The sequence below is a fragment of the Diorhabda carinulata genome, chromosome 1 (genome assembly GCF_026250575.1).
Source record: "Diorhabda carinulata isolate Delta chromosome 1, icDioCari1.1, whole genome shotgun sequence".
Lineage (NCBI taxonomy): Eukaryota > Metazoa > Arthropoda > Insecta > Coleoptera > Chrysomelidae > Diorhabda > Diorhabda carinulata.
This window is the reverse complement of record NC_079460.1, coordinates 35,108,132-35,126,737: the sequence shown is the minus strand read 5'-3', so window position 1 is coordinate 35,126,737 and position 18,606 is coordinate 35,108,132. Positions and strand designations below refer to the sequence as shown.

The window sequence follows — 18,606 nt, the reverse complement described above, 5'->3', positions numbered from 1 at the left end:
ATCTATTCCTAACAAATTACCACTTTGAAAAATAGATATATACTTGTGTAAACTAATTTATTTATTTCCCTAAAAACCGTTGTCGCCAATTCAAATTTTTCGTTTATTTCAAAATTTTCATTGAAATTATTTTCACTTGCAGTGTTTTTATAACTTGTTCACGTGAAATTTTTATATAATTCAGTCAAAATAAGGATAAGTCGGCTATAAACAAGCTTCACATCATTATAATATTGCGAAAATAAGAACGAACCTATTGGTGTGATGACTACCTCGTAAATTGGTTACTAGAAGTCTATAAAGAACTTCATTGTTATATTCATTTTTCACATTTTAAGGGTTATCAGTGGTCACCAAGATATTTGCGGCATGAAAAAATGATACTTCAGTATAGAGACAGATTACTGTAGGATCTTAAACAACAATCATGTAAAGGAGGAAGCCAACTAAAACTAAATTTGAAATACGAAATAGTATCCTCCCGCTGTAAATCGAATTGTATGAATGCAATTTTTAAAGCAGTAAAAGGCGAAAAATACAAAAATCATCATTTTGTTGTATCTTCATTCTTTTTGGAGACTGTTTGTGTATAATAAATATGTGAGTCCGTTCCAGAATATAAGGGGGAATGTGACGCCGAAGGGTCGACGATAAACAGAAATTATAAAATATTGAAAATATCATTAAAACTGCAAACTGGTATTTTGTAAATATGTTAGGGTTGTATTGACGAGGGAGACAATCATAGGTTTTCTATATTTCATACACCCATATCATTTTGCTTGGAATAATATACTTTTTATTGTAAACTAACCGTTTACTTTTATATGATTATAGAATCGATATACAATTTTGTGAGTAACCATATAGGTCTTCTACCAACACCGAATATTCACTGAGAACAATGTAATTAAGTTTTAGGTCACTGTTCCTTTTCAGATTTAGAAAACTCTCTAGGTTTAGAAATATATTCTAGTGTTGGGTCAAAAACAAATAATCCATATCCAAATTTGTGTTAGTAATCGTTTTTTAGTCTTCAGAGTAATTGTTGAATGGTAATCTATGTTTTTGCCAACAATCATTGTTTGACACGTTTCGGTATTTGTTAGATTCCATATGATATATATTTATAGTTCATAAACTTAATGGATTCTGCAAAACGAACCGGGAGATTTACGAAGATATGCTTAATATCCTTGGTGATCAATGTCCTTCGTATGCGACCGTGAAAAATTGAACTACAAGCTTCAAAAGAGGTAAATTTTCCATTGAAGATGATGACCGATCGGGAAAAGTTCTTGCTTCAGTTTTTTGGGATTGCCATGGAGTAATCATGATTGATTTTTTGGATGAGGGTAGAACAATAACTGGAGATTACTATTCGACATTACTGACCATTCTACGGGAAAAGACGCGGAAATCTATCTGAAGGTGATTTGTTTTTGCAGGACAACGCCCCTGCACACAAATCTCATGTTGACGTGCAAAAAATTCGTGATTTATTATTCACCAGATTTGGCTCCGTCCGACTATCATCTCTTTTCTCATCTGAAAAAAGGTTTAAAAGGTCGTAAATTTTCTTCCAACGAGGAGGTAATAAAAGCTGTGGAGGTCTGGTTTGCAGAGCAAGAAGAAATACTTTTTATGAAAGGTCTAGAGACGTTGCAGGTTCGCTGTAATAAATGTATCCAATTAAGAGGAGAATATGTTGAGTAACAAAATATTTTCACATTGAATTTTTTGTTTGGTTCTTCAGTAGGCTAAGAATTTTCCATTATATCCTATATATTTGTATATGGACCAAAAACCAAACATTCCGAATTAATAGGAACCCGCTTTAGCTGTGTCTTTTCGAAAGTAATACGACGAACAAGAGAAAAGATTTCATATTAAACGTGTTCAAGCGATGGAATGTGAAATTTGCAAATGCCATATAGTAATAATGCAAGGAAAACCACCAAAACTATAGAGAGAGTGTTGGACTTCTTTCCATTTAGTTAATATTGGAGATAGAGGGAGCGGCATGTAAGTGTAATTGTACTATTAGGAAAGAAGAAAAGAGCATCGGTTTACTATTAACATCAAAACTTGTTATTCCTCCCGTATTTGCCATTTTTACCACTAGAAACTTCGACACCTCTATCAGCAGTTCAGACGCACTTGAACAAGGTCCATACATCGCTCTCTCTATCTTAATTATTATCTCTATGCTTCTTTTTCGAGACCATTAACTTTATTAAAAAGGCGGTATTGCCTATCTGTACGAAATTCTAATACAGTGATAACTTGAACCTCTCTAACGTAATTCTTCTATAAATTCATAAAATGTTGTGTTCCTTCCCTCCCTCGGAGTCCCACCTCGGTAACTTAAAGTTGTAACGACGACCATCTTTGTAAATTGAATCATCTATCAATGAATGATTTTGAATGAATGTACAAACAAAAAAAGTTGCCTGTAGACCATTGTTATGGTCCATAACGCGTATTTACTTAATGGCTACAAATGAAAACAATAGACTAAAGTCTAAATACAGTAACTTATTTGTATGTATGTATCAGTAGATTTTAGCCTTCGTTCCGGGAGCATTTCTTTGCACATGAAACTGAATTCAAAACGAAAACTGAAAGCAGTAATGCAAAGGGTGACATTTTCCCTTCCTTATTTAATAATGAAAGTGTGAATAGTAAGTTAGTAAGTAAAAACCTCTATAACTCAAGTTATTTAACATTTCCCTTGGTCTTTTTCTTATCGAGGTTCTACTGTGTTAAGGAATAAGAGATTTCGACATTCTACAAGTTCTCTTTGCGATAGTAGATCTTCCGCAGACACATATTTGTTCTATAGATATTTTACTCTATCAACAATATAGTTGAAATTCCTGTCTTCTCTATTAACTGACCACCCTATATCTACGATAAAGTAAGGAGTATGAAATGAATGAGATTGATGCGGAACGTATGTTATTACTATTTTGTTGAATAAATCGTTATTTTGATATCTTATTTCGTTTGCCATGCGTATGTATATATAAAATATATTGCTGACCATTTAGTATTTTATTTCAATGTACTTTGAAGAGCTTCAACGAATTTTGAATAAATCACTTTACCATTGCCACAGTTTTCCACGAACGCTTGTCTTTTTCCACCACCGCGCCAGCGTCGTATTCCCAACCCCTTTTCAACCTTATCAACCCTGCTTCATGTCATCCTCCCCTCGAAAACGGACGTTTCGTTTCTGATATTGTTCATTTCATCGATATGACGTGTACAGTGTGCTAAATTAACAACTTTCTACTTTTTCGATTTCGATATGGTCAGCTAGTAAAAATTAAGTGCGATTTATCACTAAGTATTTTATTATCCGGTCTGGAAATTTTCTCCCTCTGACGTTTCAATATGGCGACGACGTGAATCTAGTGGTTGTATAGACGTTGTTAGGGTAGGTTTTTACATTTATTAGTATTATAAAACAATATTTCCACCAGTAACTTAGATAAACGGATTATGTATTAAATGTTTTTTAAATTTATTATATGTATGATATATTTCTTTTCCTATAAAATGCAAAGAAACGTAGGTCAATTTTTTAAAGAATTTTTCACCTGCTTCTTCAACTCACTAGAGGTAATAATAACCCGTTTGAAACTTTATATGGAAAATGTATAGCGCATGATACCGCCTTTAATAGGGTTTTAAATTCTCTGTTCAACAATCTACTTTTGTTTTAGGACCGTAATAAAATCAATTACTTATTGGATTTATATAGTTGATAACTGAAAATAGTATAAATGAAACACAAAAATGTGTTCTGTTTATTTCTCGACAAAAAATAGCGAATGGTCAAATTCTACCAAAACTTTTTTCAAGATTTACAGACCGATCTGATCAATTTCATATCTTATTCAAAGTAGTGAATAATTATTATTAGTTAGTTATTATTAGTTTATTTCCGCTAAAAAAATATGGTTAAAATCATAGGAATGAGACAATTTGTCTTAAATCAGGTATTGAATAATTCTGTTAGAAACTGTGCCATCTCGGAACGTTCACTCCAATAGGATACTGAGTACGAGCTTCTCTCATCCAGATTTTGTTTACACCAATACTCGTATTTCTTTATTACTTTTTCTAACCACCAGACTTGCATTTGTGTTGAAATATTGTTCAGCAAAGGAGGTTAGATTCTCTTACAGGTTTCCTATCCAAAGGATTTTTTGCGTATGCTTGCAATGACGAACTACGAGGATATATTGATATCTTAGTTAGTTCCATGCATAAACAAAATATTGCGTTACGAAAGCAACGAACAATAACTTATTACTGTCAGTGTAAATTTTAACTCCAAAAAAGAAAACCAGAGTTACGCAATAAATTAAAAGAAAAAAGATTTCCACCGAAATTGTGAAAATCAAAAACTTGGAGTATCAAGCCATCATCAAGTACCTGTATTTAAAAGGGTTAAGAGGTAAGCAGATTTACGAAGATATGCTTAATACCATTGGTGATCAATGTTCTTCATATGCGACCGTGAAAAATTGGACTGCAAGCTTCAAAAAAAGTAAATTCTCCATTGAAGATGATGACCGAGCGGGAGTCCCCGAAAATATCGATGCAGTTCATGACATGATTTTAACAGACCGTCGAATTGGGCTAAAACGGATCTGGTCTGAAGCACTGAATATTTCATACGAACGCGTTCATCATATAGTTCACGTCAATTTGGACATGAGAAAAATTGCTGCAAAATGGATCCCCAAATGTTTGAATGTTGACCAGAATCGTGCAAGGGTAGAAGCATCGCGTTCCATCTATGCTCGATTTGAAATCGATGTAGACTTCTCGAACCGAATGGGTTACTTTGGATGAGACTTAGGTACATTTCTACGATCCAGAAATAAAGCAACAATCGATGGAATGGCGATAATCTGGTTCTCCAAGACCTAAGAAGTTTCGTATCCAAAAAATCCGCTGCAAAAGTTCTTGCTTCAGTTTTTTGGGATTGCCTTGGAGTAATCATGATTGATTTTCTGGATAAGGGTAAAACAATAACTGGAGATTACATTCGTGATTTAGGGTTTGAATTACTAGAACACCCTCCTTATTCACCAGATTTGGCTCCGTCCGACTATAATCTCTTTCCTCAACTGAAAAAAAGTTTAAGAGGTCGTAAATTTGCTTCCAACGAGGAGCTAATAAAAGTTGTGGAGGTCTGGTTTGCAGAGCAAGAAGAAACATTTTTTTTGAAAGGTCTAGAGACGTTGCAGGTTTGCTGTAATAAATGTATCCAATTAAGAGGAGAATACGTTGAGTAATGAAATATTTTGACATTGAAATTTTGTTTGGTTCTATACTAGGCTAAGAATTTTTCAATATATCCTCGTAAGTGAACTAGAGTTTCTTCCCCCTCTCAAAAGAATCCACACTCGTTAGTTTTTGCTAGAGCTAATTAGGTTTTACTGGCTTCTACTGAGATCCAAATACTCTTTGAATCTAACGAAGGATCGAAAAACTTCTCTTATAGGAGCCGTTTCTTGTACCACAGAAATGAGCCAATAAACGACATTCGTTCTTTTTTCTTCGTCATAGTATTGGTCTTTTTATATCCTTTGATTCTTCTGTGACCAGAAACTATTATTCCTGTCTTTATCATCAAAATACTTTTGTGAAACAAATTATATTTTTTTCATTTTTTTTTAATTTGATTCATATGTAAATCAATTTATCTTTAAGATGTTCAATCTACTTCGAAACTATTAAATATTTGTTTTAAAAAGCCTGCCCCCAATAATTCCATAAATACTAATATAAAAAAGTGTTGAAAGTACCGCCATTCGCCTACTACTATATGATTGTGAATTTTATGTTAAAAACTGTCTCGTATCTTCTATCCACAAAATAACTACGCGTTGGGGAATAAATATGGGAAAAAATCATTGTAAATAATTCATCACACAAAACCATTTCCTTTCCTATTGTTGTATTTCAATAATCGTGTTATGTATCACAACCAGATTTTATAGATTACCATATGATATATTTAACATTTTATATTATTGTTAGTGTGTGAGTAAGCTATGAACAAATTAAACTCATGTAATGAATTGAACACCTGCAACGTGAACTTCTAAAGCTTCTAAGGTAAGAATAGACGATTAAAAAGATTTTTTTTAATCAAAAATTATTTCTCCTGATTCTATATACTATATTAGCATTAGAAGTAAAATGAAACTTCCCTATCACGACACAAGTTTATTATATACAATGTTTATAAGTGTTATAAAAGTAGAATTCATGTATTTTGTACTAGAAAAACTTGATTTCTTAATTCTTATGAAAACTCCATAAGAAAAAAATTAAATCAATGAGTTACTCCAATTAAAATTTGAATTTTTCTTAACTATAAATCTTCTGAGTATTTTTTTCCGACCTCCCCTCAAATACTCCTAGTTCATTGGTAATTTTAGTCTTAATGTTTTAATATTTCAGACAATATACATTTTTTTCTACTTGTGATATTTTCCAATACTTATTTTTATACAATAGTTTCAAAATTTGATAATCAAATAAATTTTTACATAAAAACTGAATATTTACTTTCAAATAGGTCTCATACTATAATCCATTTTTATGAATAAGAGAGTAATAAAATGATGGAGCATTTGTAATCCATAAGCACATCACTTCGTTTAGAAGACAGTTAAAATATTTTATCAAGTTATACCTATAGTATTTTCGTATCAAATACACTTATATTTCTACCTAATTAACCTGCTTTCAACTTCTAAACAACTGAAGGTAAAAAAGTGAAATATTTTTCTAAAATGTTTCATCTTTCCACAAGATACTGGTCATACTGGTTATATATGCATAAGGGTTTAAACTTTAACTTGTAAAGAACGTTACGTTCATAAATAATAATTATAGTACAAAAACTGATCAGTATAAGTAGAGCTACTTCTTAGTCGGAATCGGAAGGTGAAACGTCGCCACCAATATTTACAATGATTGCCTCAATCAGTAATATTGTCCAACTTCTACATTTTCTCTTCTCCTTCAATCGTATGATTTACTGCTTTTTCCAGCTTTTCAGCCTTCACATTATTTACAACCTCCAAAAACAACTATTCAACACCGTTTCAATCGGGTTTAGTTCGCGATATGATGGTAATCTAATCATCGTCATTCTACGATTTTCTGCAGTTTCACCAATTGCATATTTTTTCTTTTTCTCTTTATGACGGGAACACAAAGAATACAGTTGTTTTCTCACAGAACCGAGATGGAACTTAATATTGGTTGTGGCAGTTTTTCTAAAAGTGTTGAGTGATAATTTGCATTATCCATTACTATTATACAGTTCTGAGAAAAATCAGCATTCATGTCCTCATATTCACTAGAACGAGTAGATTAAAAAATCAATGAACCAACTTCCAAAAAAACCGTTTGAACTGCCGTCTAACCTTTATCGGCAAAGATCTTATAATACGGATATATAATATTTAATACATAGTGTTTTTGGCCTGTCCAAACCTTTTTCTATTGCTCTGTACAGCTTATGTGTATAAAAGACCGAAAACAGGTACATTTATGCAAATTATAGGATATATTTATAATTTTTTTTTAAATAAGAAAAAGTTTGTAAATGATACTCAATTATACACAAAGTATTTCTTTTTAAACTTTTTTTATTGAGTTTATGTAACCAATGTTTGGTAATTATGATACATGACACATAACGCAGCACTTTGAGAGAAATAAATTATGACATCTATGGATTTTTTCACCAATTAAAAGTATCTATTTTAAATCAACAAATATATAAGAATATTGAACATATTTTAGACATTTAGTTTTCGTACGGTAAGTTTTCGGATTCCTATTCAATTTTTTTACGTAATCACCTCTTTCTCATCAATGGTGTGCTTTTTTTGGATTTTTTTGGATGAAATGTTTTTAATAGTTACTAAGCATACTACACATATTCCAATACATAAGCGGCCTATCTGATTTCGAATTGACTTTTTCCCATTTCTTTCTTTCAATAATATTTGAAGGAACACTGAATAATGAAATTTTCGGTTATTTTCTTCTACTATTGTTGGTTATTCGAGCTCATTATTTATCAACCTGAGAACAACATCCGTACTGGTGGCAACGCCACCTAAAGGAGCTGCTTTTTGAAAATAACATCAATCATGGTATAACGAACGGCGTACTGTCCTATTCTAACGACTATAATAGTCATTAAGGGGTTGTCTGAAAAGTTTCGTACCTGAACCTAAAGATGTCAGCCCTTATGAATATAAGTTGACAATCATAGTGTTTTTGAAGGGAAATACGCCTAGGGAAATTAAAGAAGAGTTAGGCACTGTATATGGAGAATTTGAATTTATACGTGATCGTATCAGCTTAAGTAACGACGAGCGTTCGAGGCGGCCAAAAACTGCGAAAATCAGCGATATCATCGAAAAAGTTCAACGTATGGTACTGGACGAATGTCGGATTAAAGTTAGAGAGATGGGAGACGCTATGGGTATATAAAAAAAACACCTGATAGCCATAAGCTATCAGCACGTTGGGTACCACGTTGGATCACAAACGCATTCGAATGAATATTTCCCAGGCATTATTGACGCGATTTAAGCAAAATGAGTCCTCCTCCGAAAAAGACAATTTCATCGGTGAAAAAAGTGGTGGTAACCATTTTTTGGGAGATTCACGGGATATCATCACCGACTACCTTTAAAAAGGTAAAACAATAACAGGAGAGTATTACGTTAAAATTCACGAATTGCGCTTCGAATTGGTTGACCACCCACCGCATTCACTAGATCGGGCCACTAACGTCTTTTTCCCTATTTCTTAACCTTAAACTTTTACTTACAAGAGAGATTTTCCTCAGAAGAGGACGTTATCGCATATTTATGGCTTTGAAAGGTTAGAGCATCTCTGGACTAAGTGTATAGACTTAAAATGAAACTGTATTCAAGAATGAAATGGATTGTTACTTTGTAGGTCAGAAACTTTTCATAAAACCCTTGTATATGATCTTTGCTTTGACCCGACTGAAGAAATATTCTCTTGCTAGTCGGAATCTCACTAGTTCAGACTTTAACTTAAATAAATATAGCTTCTAATTTACTGATAAAACGTAGTAAACATGGTACTTGAAAGTGAAAATTCCTCTTTCTCTTCCTCTTCATAGTTTTTCTGATTCATTTGAAATCTGTTCATTATTAGGCGCATTTGATATTGGAAACGGCACTATCAGTGCCAGTGTGATTTGTTATATTATTAATATAAAAATAAATGCTTCAAATTTACATCTAAACCCAAAGTCAGAGTGGGTGATTTACCCTTTTTCATATAATTTTTTGAGTTTCGATTAGTGAATCAATGACTAAAATAATGCTTTCAATATAAAAAATTATGATTATAGTTTGGTGTATATCTTATGTGACTTTCTTCTCAAAATTATTAGAATGTTTCATTTTACTGGTTAGGTTTATCTCTAAAATATTTCTAATGAAGATAGTGCATATTAACTCTAAATTATATATCTTCATATTAAATATAAATCTAATTTTATAGTTCATAGTATTTATTTAGTTTTTTATATCTGTTTTAGTAGACTAGTTATCTTTATTGACATGATAATCATGTTTGTTAATAAGTTATAAGGCTCATCTAAATTCATGTAATCTCGTTTTCAAGGTTTTACAATTAGCGAGTTATTTGCACATATTTATAGACATATTAATGTCATTGTCAAACTTCATAGATAGGATATCGTTATATCATACATATTTCTGTTCATGCCAGAATAATGCCGAAACGACTATTTCTATATATAACTATGAATAAATGCACTTTGTCCATGTTACAGGTACCCAAAAAAAGTTTTATTTTAGTCTATAATTTATGTGGCGTTCAATTATTTCAACACTTAGTGACCCTAATTATACTAATTTACGTATTTTAACTTTTTTTATATACTTCGAATTGAACGTTTATAAATATGTAAACTTATCCCCTTTAAACCTAAAAGTGTTACAATTTTTGCTCTTTAACCACTATTATACTATACTACAGGGTGATTTAAGTTAAATATTCTCCATTTCTTACTGAATAGGTTGAGTAGAATGTGCAAAGAAAGCTCTTTTTTGTTATGTTTATGGACAGTTTAAGAGGTGTAGCTATTACTAACACGACTAGCGCTGCTACAGAAGAAGTACGCATGCGCCAAAGGTTAGCTACTGTCAGCTGTTTAGCCTGAAATCTACTCTTTCGAATGCGATGTCTACCGTGTCTGTAGACAAACCAGTGAAGCCATGACATTCGTTTTTATAGGGGTTGTTTTTCTGTTTTGTCGAAATCTCACATGAAACTTGAAAAAACTGCAACTGAAACTTATAATAGTTGAAGATGATTCACGCTTCGGTCGCTTTTCCACGTCAAAAACGGATGGCTATATCGAAAAAGTCTATCTATAGGAATTGACAAAGGATTTGGCGGCAAATTTTATATGAAAATTTCAACATGCTAAAAGTGTTTGCAAAATTGGTGCCTTATTTCGCAAGAGGTTTCTTCCGCAGTGCGACTTCTACCTTTTTCCTAAGGTTAAATCTGCATTAAAAGGAACAAGATTTGAATCTGTTGAAGCTGCGAAAGAAAAAGCGGCGCGCTAACAGAAAAACACTTCCTCCGAACAATGAAAGATTTGTATAGAGCTATGTAGGGAGAGAAGTGATTGAAGGTGACAATAAATAAATATACATAATATCAAACTAAAATATTATTTATCACAAGTCTCGTTATTTGATAACCACACCTCGTAAATTATTATAAATTTACTATTGCGGACCAAGGTTGAAAGTGGGTACCATTTACGTTTTTGTGAAAGCTGTAGATTTGTTTCACTTGAATGGTCAGCCTGAGATATGTATACATTCATTTTGGCTTACCAAGGAGGGAACCTAGCAATCATGAAAATGACTGTTTCTTTTGTATTACGAAGACAAGGGGCACAATACAAACTATTGTATATGCCATTATTCCGTCTATTACTAAACTAATTTTACATTAGAAAGATTTTTCATATTATTTACAGCAGATATGAAAGTTACCTTGTCCAGAAACAAAATTAAGCGAATTTTTCTAAAAAGAAGTTGAATACTGTTATTATCCTAATATCCCGGGAATTTTTGGAGCAAGGAATCAAAACTATAATAAAACGTGCTTATTCGTGGATTCTTCAAAATATTGAGTTATTTTATTGTACAACGGGAATGAGAAAACGTCTGTACCAATAGCACACGCAGTAAATTTTTCAAAAAACTATGAATCAATGTGTACGGTAATGAAATTGATGAAGTTTGAATGTCACCAATGGAAAATGTGTAGCGACCTCAAAGTCTTCGGTTTGCTGTTGGATTCACCATATACTCTTGTTTGCTTTGTCTGTAAAACAGCAGGACCAAAGAGCATTATTATATGAGAAAAGAATGACCTATTCAAAACGACTATATCCCGGACAAAATCAACATCATATATAATGCTTGGTATATCCAACAAACATTATTCTACCCCTTAACAACAAGAATAGTGATGCATTTCAATATTTCCAAATATTACAAAAGGAAAACTAAAACTTGAAATACTTGGTAAACCGCATAGCCGTTAATTCAGAAAATATCCCCAATTGTCGTGAAAAGTTTTTGGGAAAGAAAAAAATTAAAATTATCAAGATGTTGTGACTGACTTATTGAAAAATGTTCAATAAGTAAATATGGAAGATTCATTTCCAATACATTCGAAATTTTCCCTGCCCGTTTTAATCAAAATTTAAAATTTTTTGAAGAAAATCATTAAGGATTTTTAGATGAAAATATATTAGGTGATCACTGTTGGATTGGGGTGATTCATTTCCGGAAATTTATTTTTTCGGTGCTCATGCAAAATATTAATTTACATACAGAGAAAAAATTGTAACCAAGTTTGAGATCTTAATATCAATTTCAAGAAATTACAATTTAAATATGCAGTTTTACCATTTAAAATGCATGTAAAAAATTGTTTTTTCAAATTTCTAATACTCACTTTCTACAATAATATAAGTCAGTTTGATGGACCTTCTGAGGAATTCTTGCTCTTCGAAATCGCTTTAGAGTTTTTTTGTGTAACTCGCACTGGTTCACGAGGATAAAATTCGAGCACACATCAAACTGATTGCATTATTGTAAAAAGTAAGTAAGTGAAATAGAAACTTTTTTACATGCATTATAAATGGTCAAACTTTATATTTAAATTGTAAGTACTTAAAATTTATATTGAGAGCTAAAACTTGGTGAGAGTTTTTTTTTCAATATGTAGATTAATATTTTGCTTGAACACGGAATTGAATTACCTTGCCGTTGTTCTAAAGTAAAAGAAACTAACTCATAAAGCTTTAAAGAGAAAGCCAAAATTTGTTTTATAAGTAATCAAATATTTCTAACACGTGACAAAACATTTTTATTATTCATTCTGGCTAACTATTATCTAAATAAACGATATTTAATAACTATTAATAACCGTTTAAACTAGTGTTATTTTAGATGATCTTATCTGAAAACGTCATACACCAAATTTTCATATTTTAATCATGCCGCTCTAATTTTATGACCTCAATCTGAGTACCCCCTAGTCGTACTACTCCAAGGAGTTATCACTGAGGTTTTCATATAAATTTTGTAGTAATTGCTAACTAAATGAAATTTTTATTCTCAGGAAAGGCGGCAACTGAAAAGACCCGCATTCACTCGAAAAACATGGCTGAAACAAAACACTCGCTGTATTTTTCTCAGCTGAAAGCTATGTTGAAGAGAAATATTCTGTTAAAAAAGAGAGAAAAACGGAAAACCACAGCGGTAAGTTATAAGTAATTTTTAAATTTTTGCGCCACCGCAAAAAAATTTTCAATCTCATTCATCATTTTCTTCCATCCATCATCCAAAATATATATTTTCACTTTTAATAGAATTAGATACTGACAACCTAGTTACTTTGGTAATTATTTGTGATATATTGTTTATGAGTAAATTGTTCACATAGTACTAGTAACAATATATTTCACCTAGAAAAAAAAATTTCATTTTGGAATGGGATTGTTGTATCGGATCGTGTAAATGTGAAAGATGCGGTTAAATCTAAATATATATTTAAGTAGACATTAAAATGATTTGAAAGAATTTACACTGTTTTGTATTATAATAGCTTCATCAAAAAAGTAATAACAATTTACAATACTAAAAAATTCCTCAACTAGGTTAACCACGTAGATGACTGATGAGAAAAAAATAGCCAGAACAACGACTTCTATATATATATTGCGTTAGCGTAAACGGACCACCCCAAAAATTTGCGAAATTATTCAAATTTTTACATGTAGTTTATTTTTGTTGTAATAAATTACAATTATAAAGTAAGCAACAATTCGGGAATTTATAAATTTATTAAGATACAACACTTTCAGTTGGCGCTACAATAATTAATTGATAGCACACACCAAAAATGATGGGGTTTATTATTCAAAAAGGCGTATCGCCACCTCGATACTGGCTGACAATTTTATTTTCATGGGCATAGAACGCAAGACATTCTGAACGTTTACTTGAGGAAAATTGGTCCTTTTCTCAACCAGGGCCAATCGGAGCTCTTCACGTGTTAATGGAGCAGGCATGCGACGTCTTACACGTATTTTGAGCTGGTTCCAAATATGCTCAATAGGATCGAGGCTTAAAGTGGGCCAGTCTATTTTTGCAATGCCAACCTCCTCAAGGTACTCCGTTACCATTCTTGCCTTGTGCGGTCGAACATTATCTTTTTTACCAAAAAAGATAATTGTGCCAAAAACTTAACTTACAAGAATGTATTGATATCTAGTTAACCTAGACCAGTTCCATGCATAAACAAAATATTACGTTACCATAGCAACTAACAATAACTTATCAGAAGTGTCAGTGTAAAGTTTGACGTCAAAAAAGAAAACCAAAGTAACGCAATAAATTAAAAGAAAAAAGAAGGATCGCGTTCGATCTGTGCTCGATTTGAAAACGATGTAGACTTCTTAAACCGAATTGTTACTATGGATGAGAATTGGTTACATTTCTACGATCCAGAAACAAAGCAATAATCGATGGAATGGCGACACTCTGGTTCTCCAAAACCTAAGAACTTTCGTGTCCAAAAATCTGCTGAAAAAGTTCTTGTTTCAGTTTTTTGGGATTGGCATGGAGTAATCATGATTGATTTTTTGGATAAGGGTAGAACAATAACTGGAGATTACTATTCGACATTACTGACCACTCTACAGAAAAAAATTGAAGAGAAAAGACGCGGAAAGCCATCCAAAGGTGTTTTGTTTTAGGGTTTGAATTACTAGAATACCCCCTTTATTCGCCAGATTTTGCTCCGTCCGACTATCATCTCTTTCCTCAACTGAAAAAAGGTTTAAAAGGTCGTAAATTTTCTTCCAACGAGGAGGTAATAAAAGCTGTGGAGGTCTGGTTTGCAGAGCAAGAAGAAACATATTTTTGAAAGGTCTAGAGACGTTGCAGGTTCGCTGTAATAAATGTATCCAATTTAGAGGAGAATACGTTGAATAATAAAATATTTTGACATTGAAATTTTGGTTTGGTTCTTTAATAGGCTAAGATTTTCTTAATATATCCTCGCAAGTGTTGTTTTGAATTAAAAAAGTTTCATCAGTAAAAAGAAGGTTTTTGGGGGGCCTCGCAAAAAATTTAATTTTTAACAAACACCCTAATCTACATAACATAAGATTTCAATGAAATGTAGCTCTCTGCCATTACTGCAGACACAGATTTGTCAGAAGAAGGACAAGACAATATATTGAAAAAATTGACAGATCATGAACGCAAGGTTGATGAAATCAATAACTTCTTTGTATGAACTTGAAAGTGATTTACAACCAGGATATGGTATTTTAATCTTTTATATTTTATAATAAAAACGTTGATCCATCTGTAAATTATTTATTATTGTTTTCTTCAATAAATGATAAGAAAGTTTTAGACATAGTTAAAAACATTAAAATAAAAGCATACAGTAGTGTCCATACATTATAAAATACTTGACACACATATTTAAAGAATGTATTCATCAACATTACTTCCCAAATGTCTGGAAACATCCACAACCTTCAACAGTGAAGGGACAAAATTAGGTTCGTTCCAACCCATAAAAAAACCATCCTTGGTACGGTAACGATTTTGCGCAATAGAGATTACGTGTCCAACCAGACAATTACCGTAGTTACCGTTATACGAACGATTCTTTTTTGTGTTCCAACCAACTTAGGTATCCATTTCCGAGACGGTCTTTTCGATACTTGGTTGATAGCAAGTACTGTTACAAGAACCGTGCACTGACGGAAATTGCACAGAAAATATCATTTAAACGCTTCCAATAACCGTTCTATGAACGGTCCAAATTAGCAAGTTGGAACAAACCTATTATAGTGCTTTATGCTTTATGTTTTATTTCAAAATAGCTTGAGGTGGTTAGTGTGGAGATATTGGTCAATCCACCTAAGACAAACCTTCTATTTACCTTCCTTTATAATATATTATTTTGTTATTAATGGTAAAAATGATTTTTTATTATTATGCGAAAGACTTATGTACTACCCAGCTTAGAGCCGTTATCATTTTCCTATTCCGGATACAAAGTACCAAAAGGATTAGGCTCAGTTCATATAATAAATCTGCGCATTGTGTGGCAAGTATTCAATATCACAGCCTTCTGGATGCCGGCGAAGGGGTTGGTTGCTGATATAATAACTGGGATTATATATTTTCATATTTTTGCTGTGCCACATCTGTTTAATATCAATTGCGAGATCAGCTTATTTGGCCAGTTTCCCCTGATGTTTGTTGAGAATGTTGTGCGTGTTCGGTATTGCTACGTCGACGAGAAGGACTGAATTGATTCGTCTACACCACCACAATGCCAGGTCTGTTATCGGTGATAATAGATCTATCGTAGAGTCTAAAATTGTGATTTTTGAGCACCTTCTGCGGCTGGTACTCGTAATACGGTGTATAAGTATTGAGAAGACCGAATTTGTTGGCCAGTTTTTGGTGGACGATGTTGAACACTTGATTAGTTAACATACTACAACTAGATGTTATATGATTGTTGAAACTTTCTTCATTTGTCGGATTTAGTGTTCGGATCTATAATAACGTTTTTATTGTTACTATTAGTATTATTAACTTGATCCTAGATAGCCATAATGAAGCTTTCGGTATATGGAAATTATTATTATTATTATTCTGTAACAAGAGATACTTTTGTCTCTAGTTGTTCAAATGTTGAATTTTTTATTTTTTGGAGCCCGAATTGGTTAACAAAACTTGAAGGTTGATCTTATGACATAAGGCAGATACTTGGTTTTTCTTTGAACTTGATGATGTTTGTTATATAAAATGAATTATCCTCTATATCATTTTATTTCTTTTTTTACCTTCAAAACCAAAACACCTTATGTGCCTACTTCATCTATTTTATAAAAAAAAGTCTATGTGCTTATTTCAAATCACAATGGATCTTTTCATTAAAACAAAAAACCAACTGAGCATGTAATGCTATGAGTAATTAAGGAAGATATTTAAATTTTCATTTATTTTTTAGGAAGTGTTATTACCATTATATTCTTTAGCCATATTGATCGTTATCAAGGTAACAATGCCAAATCCCAATTTACCAGAAATGGATACTCCTAGAGGAGAAGAAGAACTGTTACATTATTTTGGAAAAGTAGAATCCCATACTATAGCTGTAGTACCAAATTCATCAGAAGTGGTGGTAAGTTGAATACTACTCAACATCATATGTAACATGTCACGTTTTAACTTAGTTTGTTCATAAAGCCGCACAGTAATTAAAGTTTATTACCATTGCAAAACAGCTAAAGGATGAAACCATCTCAGTAATATTATTGCTATTGCTATATCGAGAACTAGTTTGAACTGTTTTCTATTATGAACATGTTGAAAATTAAGTTATTAGGGTAGTTATTAGTAACGTGGTTTGAAATTGAAATAAATGCTTTTAAAGTTTTGAAGAAATTGGAATTGTATAATTTAAAAGTAATTATAATTGAAATTGAATTTATATTGAGCAAATCAAAAAATTGTTTCATGTCATTTAATTCAATTGATATATTATCTGACGCAATTGCGGCCATTTTAATTAGATGCAATTTGGTTCACATTGGTATTAGGGCAGTCGAAGAACTCAAGTCACTTAAAGTTGCCATTTTGTCCAAAACATACACTTTATATCTGGTTTTGTGCATATTCGCAATTGAATAAATTACTGGTCCAGAAACATCACCGGTCATAATACTGACCCGGTAGTTTAAGGAAGTTTTTAGTTTTTTGTCTATCCGTATTAGTATTACTATAGAGTCTAGACTATAAGATCTAACATTTCTTTGAGCCAAATTGCAATTTGAAATTTCGTTTCATAACCAAACATTCATAGGTAATAATATCTTGACCAAACATACATATATTTTCATAAGGAACACATTTTCAAAGTTTCATTATTAAACTTAAACTCATATTTAAGTACGCATTAGGAATTTGGTCAACACTTCAATTCATCTACACTCATACCATACCCTTTGTCTACATAAGCGCCATTCTGAAGGTTTTTGAACTGTATTGTATACAGCTGAACACCTCTTCCCATATGAGATTCTTCTCCTTACCTCTATCGCATTTATGCATAAACTGCATTAGAAAGTTATAATTTATTTATGACAGTCGCACAACATAACTAGTAATACTGATATAATTATTTGTTATAGTTGTTTCTTGAACAAGTTGACGCCTTGTGGGGATCTGTTAAACAATTGAACACTTCAAGAATAAATTGGAATTTGTATGCATCCGAGAAAGATTTGATGGCAGAATATTGGCACAGGCCCAAGTCCATACCTATAGCACTATTATTTGATAACCAGGATCCGTTGAATGGTCCTCTGAGGTAAGTTAAAGTTTTTATCATTATAAAATTGTCACTCATAAATATAAATTTCTAATATATCCTTCCTTAAACTTGAGTTTGATATAAATAGGGATTGCAATCCGGAAAAGTACTTTAAATGCTTTGCACGGTTCATGCATTTTAACCGTTCGAAACCGAGTTTCCCCGCAACCGCACCATCTGGCAACAACATCTAATGAATCAGATAGATAAGATGAAGACTATTGAGGCTAAAGTAATTCCTAGATATAATGATATTCCTCAAAAAGAGTTAAAGCTAAGAATTAGGCCTTAATTTGGATTGCCGCACACGTTAGAATAGTCTTCTGTCTATGATGGAAAGATTTTATGAGAAACCATGTGTTACAGCAAACTAAAACAAGCTAAAAAAAGAGAAAGATTTTAATAAACTACTTAAAAGGGAAATGACTATATTTGAAAGTAACGGAGTTCGAGAAGAACACTTGTTTGCTATTAATGATTATTTGCTGACAATAAATAAAAGATGACAAGCCTAGAAGCTGACAGAGCCTTTTCAGTTGCACG

At 32.2% G+C, this 18,606-nt stretch overlaps 1 protein-coding gene across 2 annotated transcripts in view; it reads left to right on the top strand.

Annotated features, from left to right (window-relative positions):
• LOC130900309 (ATP-binding cassette sub-family A member 10-like) overlaps positions 1–18,606 on the top strand; it is a 48,110-nt gene that overhangs the window by 13,437 nt on the left and 16,067 nt on the right. Inside the window, exons 1-4 of one of the 2 annotated variants that reach the window (XM_057810842.1) lie at positions 5,997–6,141; positions 12,772–12,911; positions 16,699–16,872; positions 17,882–18,060. In XM_057810842.1, the coding sequence (XP_057666825.1) occupies positions 12,813–12,911; positions 16,699–16,872; positions 17,882–18,060 (452 nt within the window). In that variant the 5' untranslated portion in view covers positions 5,997–6,141; positions 12,772–12,812. Of the gene's footprint in view, positions 1–5,996; positions 6,142–12,771; positions 12,912–16,698; positions 16,873–17,881; positions 18,061–18,606 lie in introns of those variants that run through there. The other variant, XM_057810833.1, reaches the window with a different exon arrangement.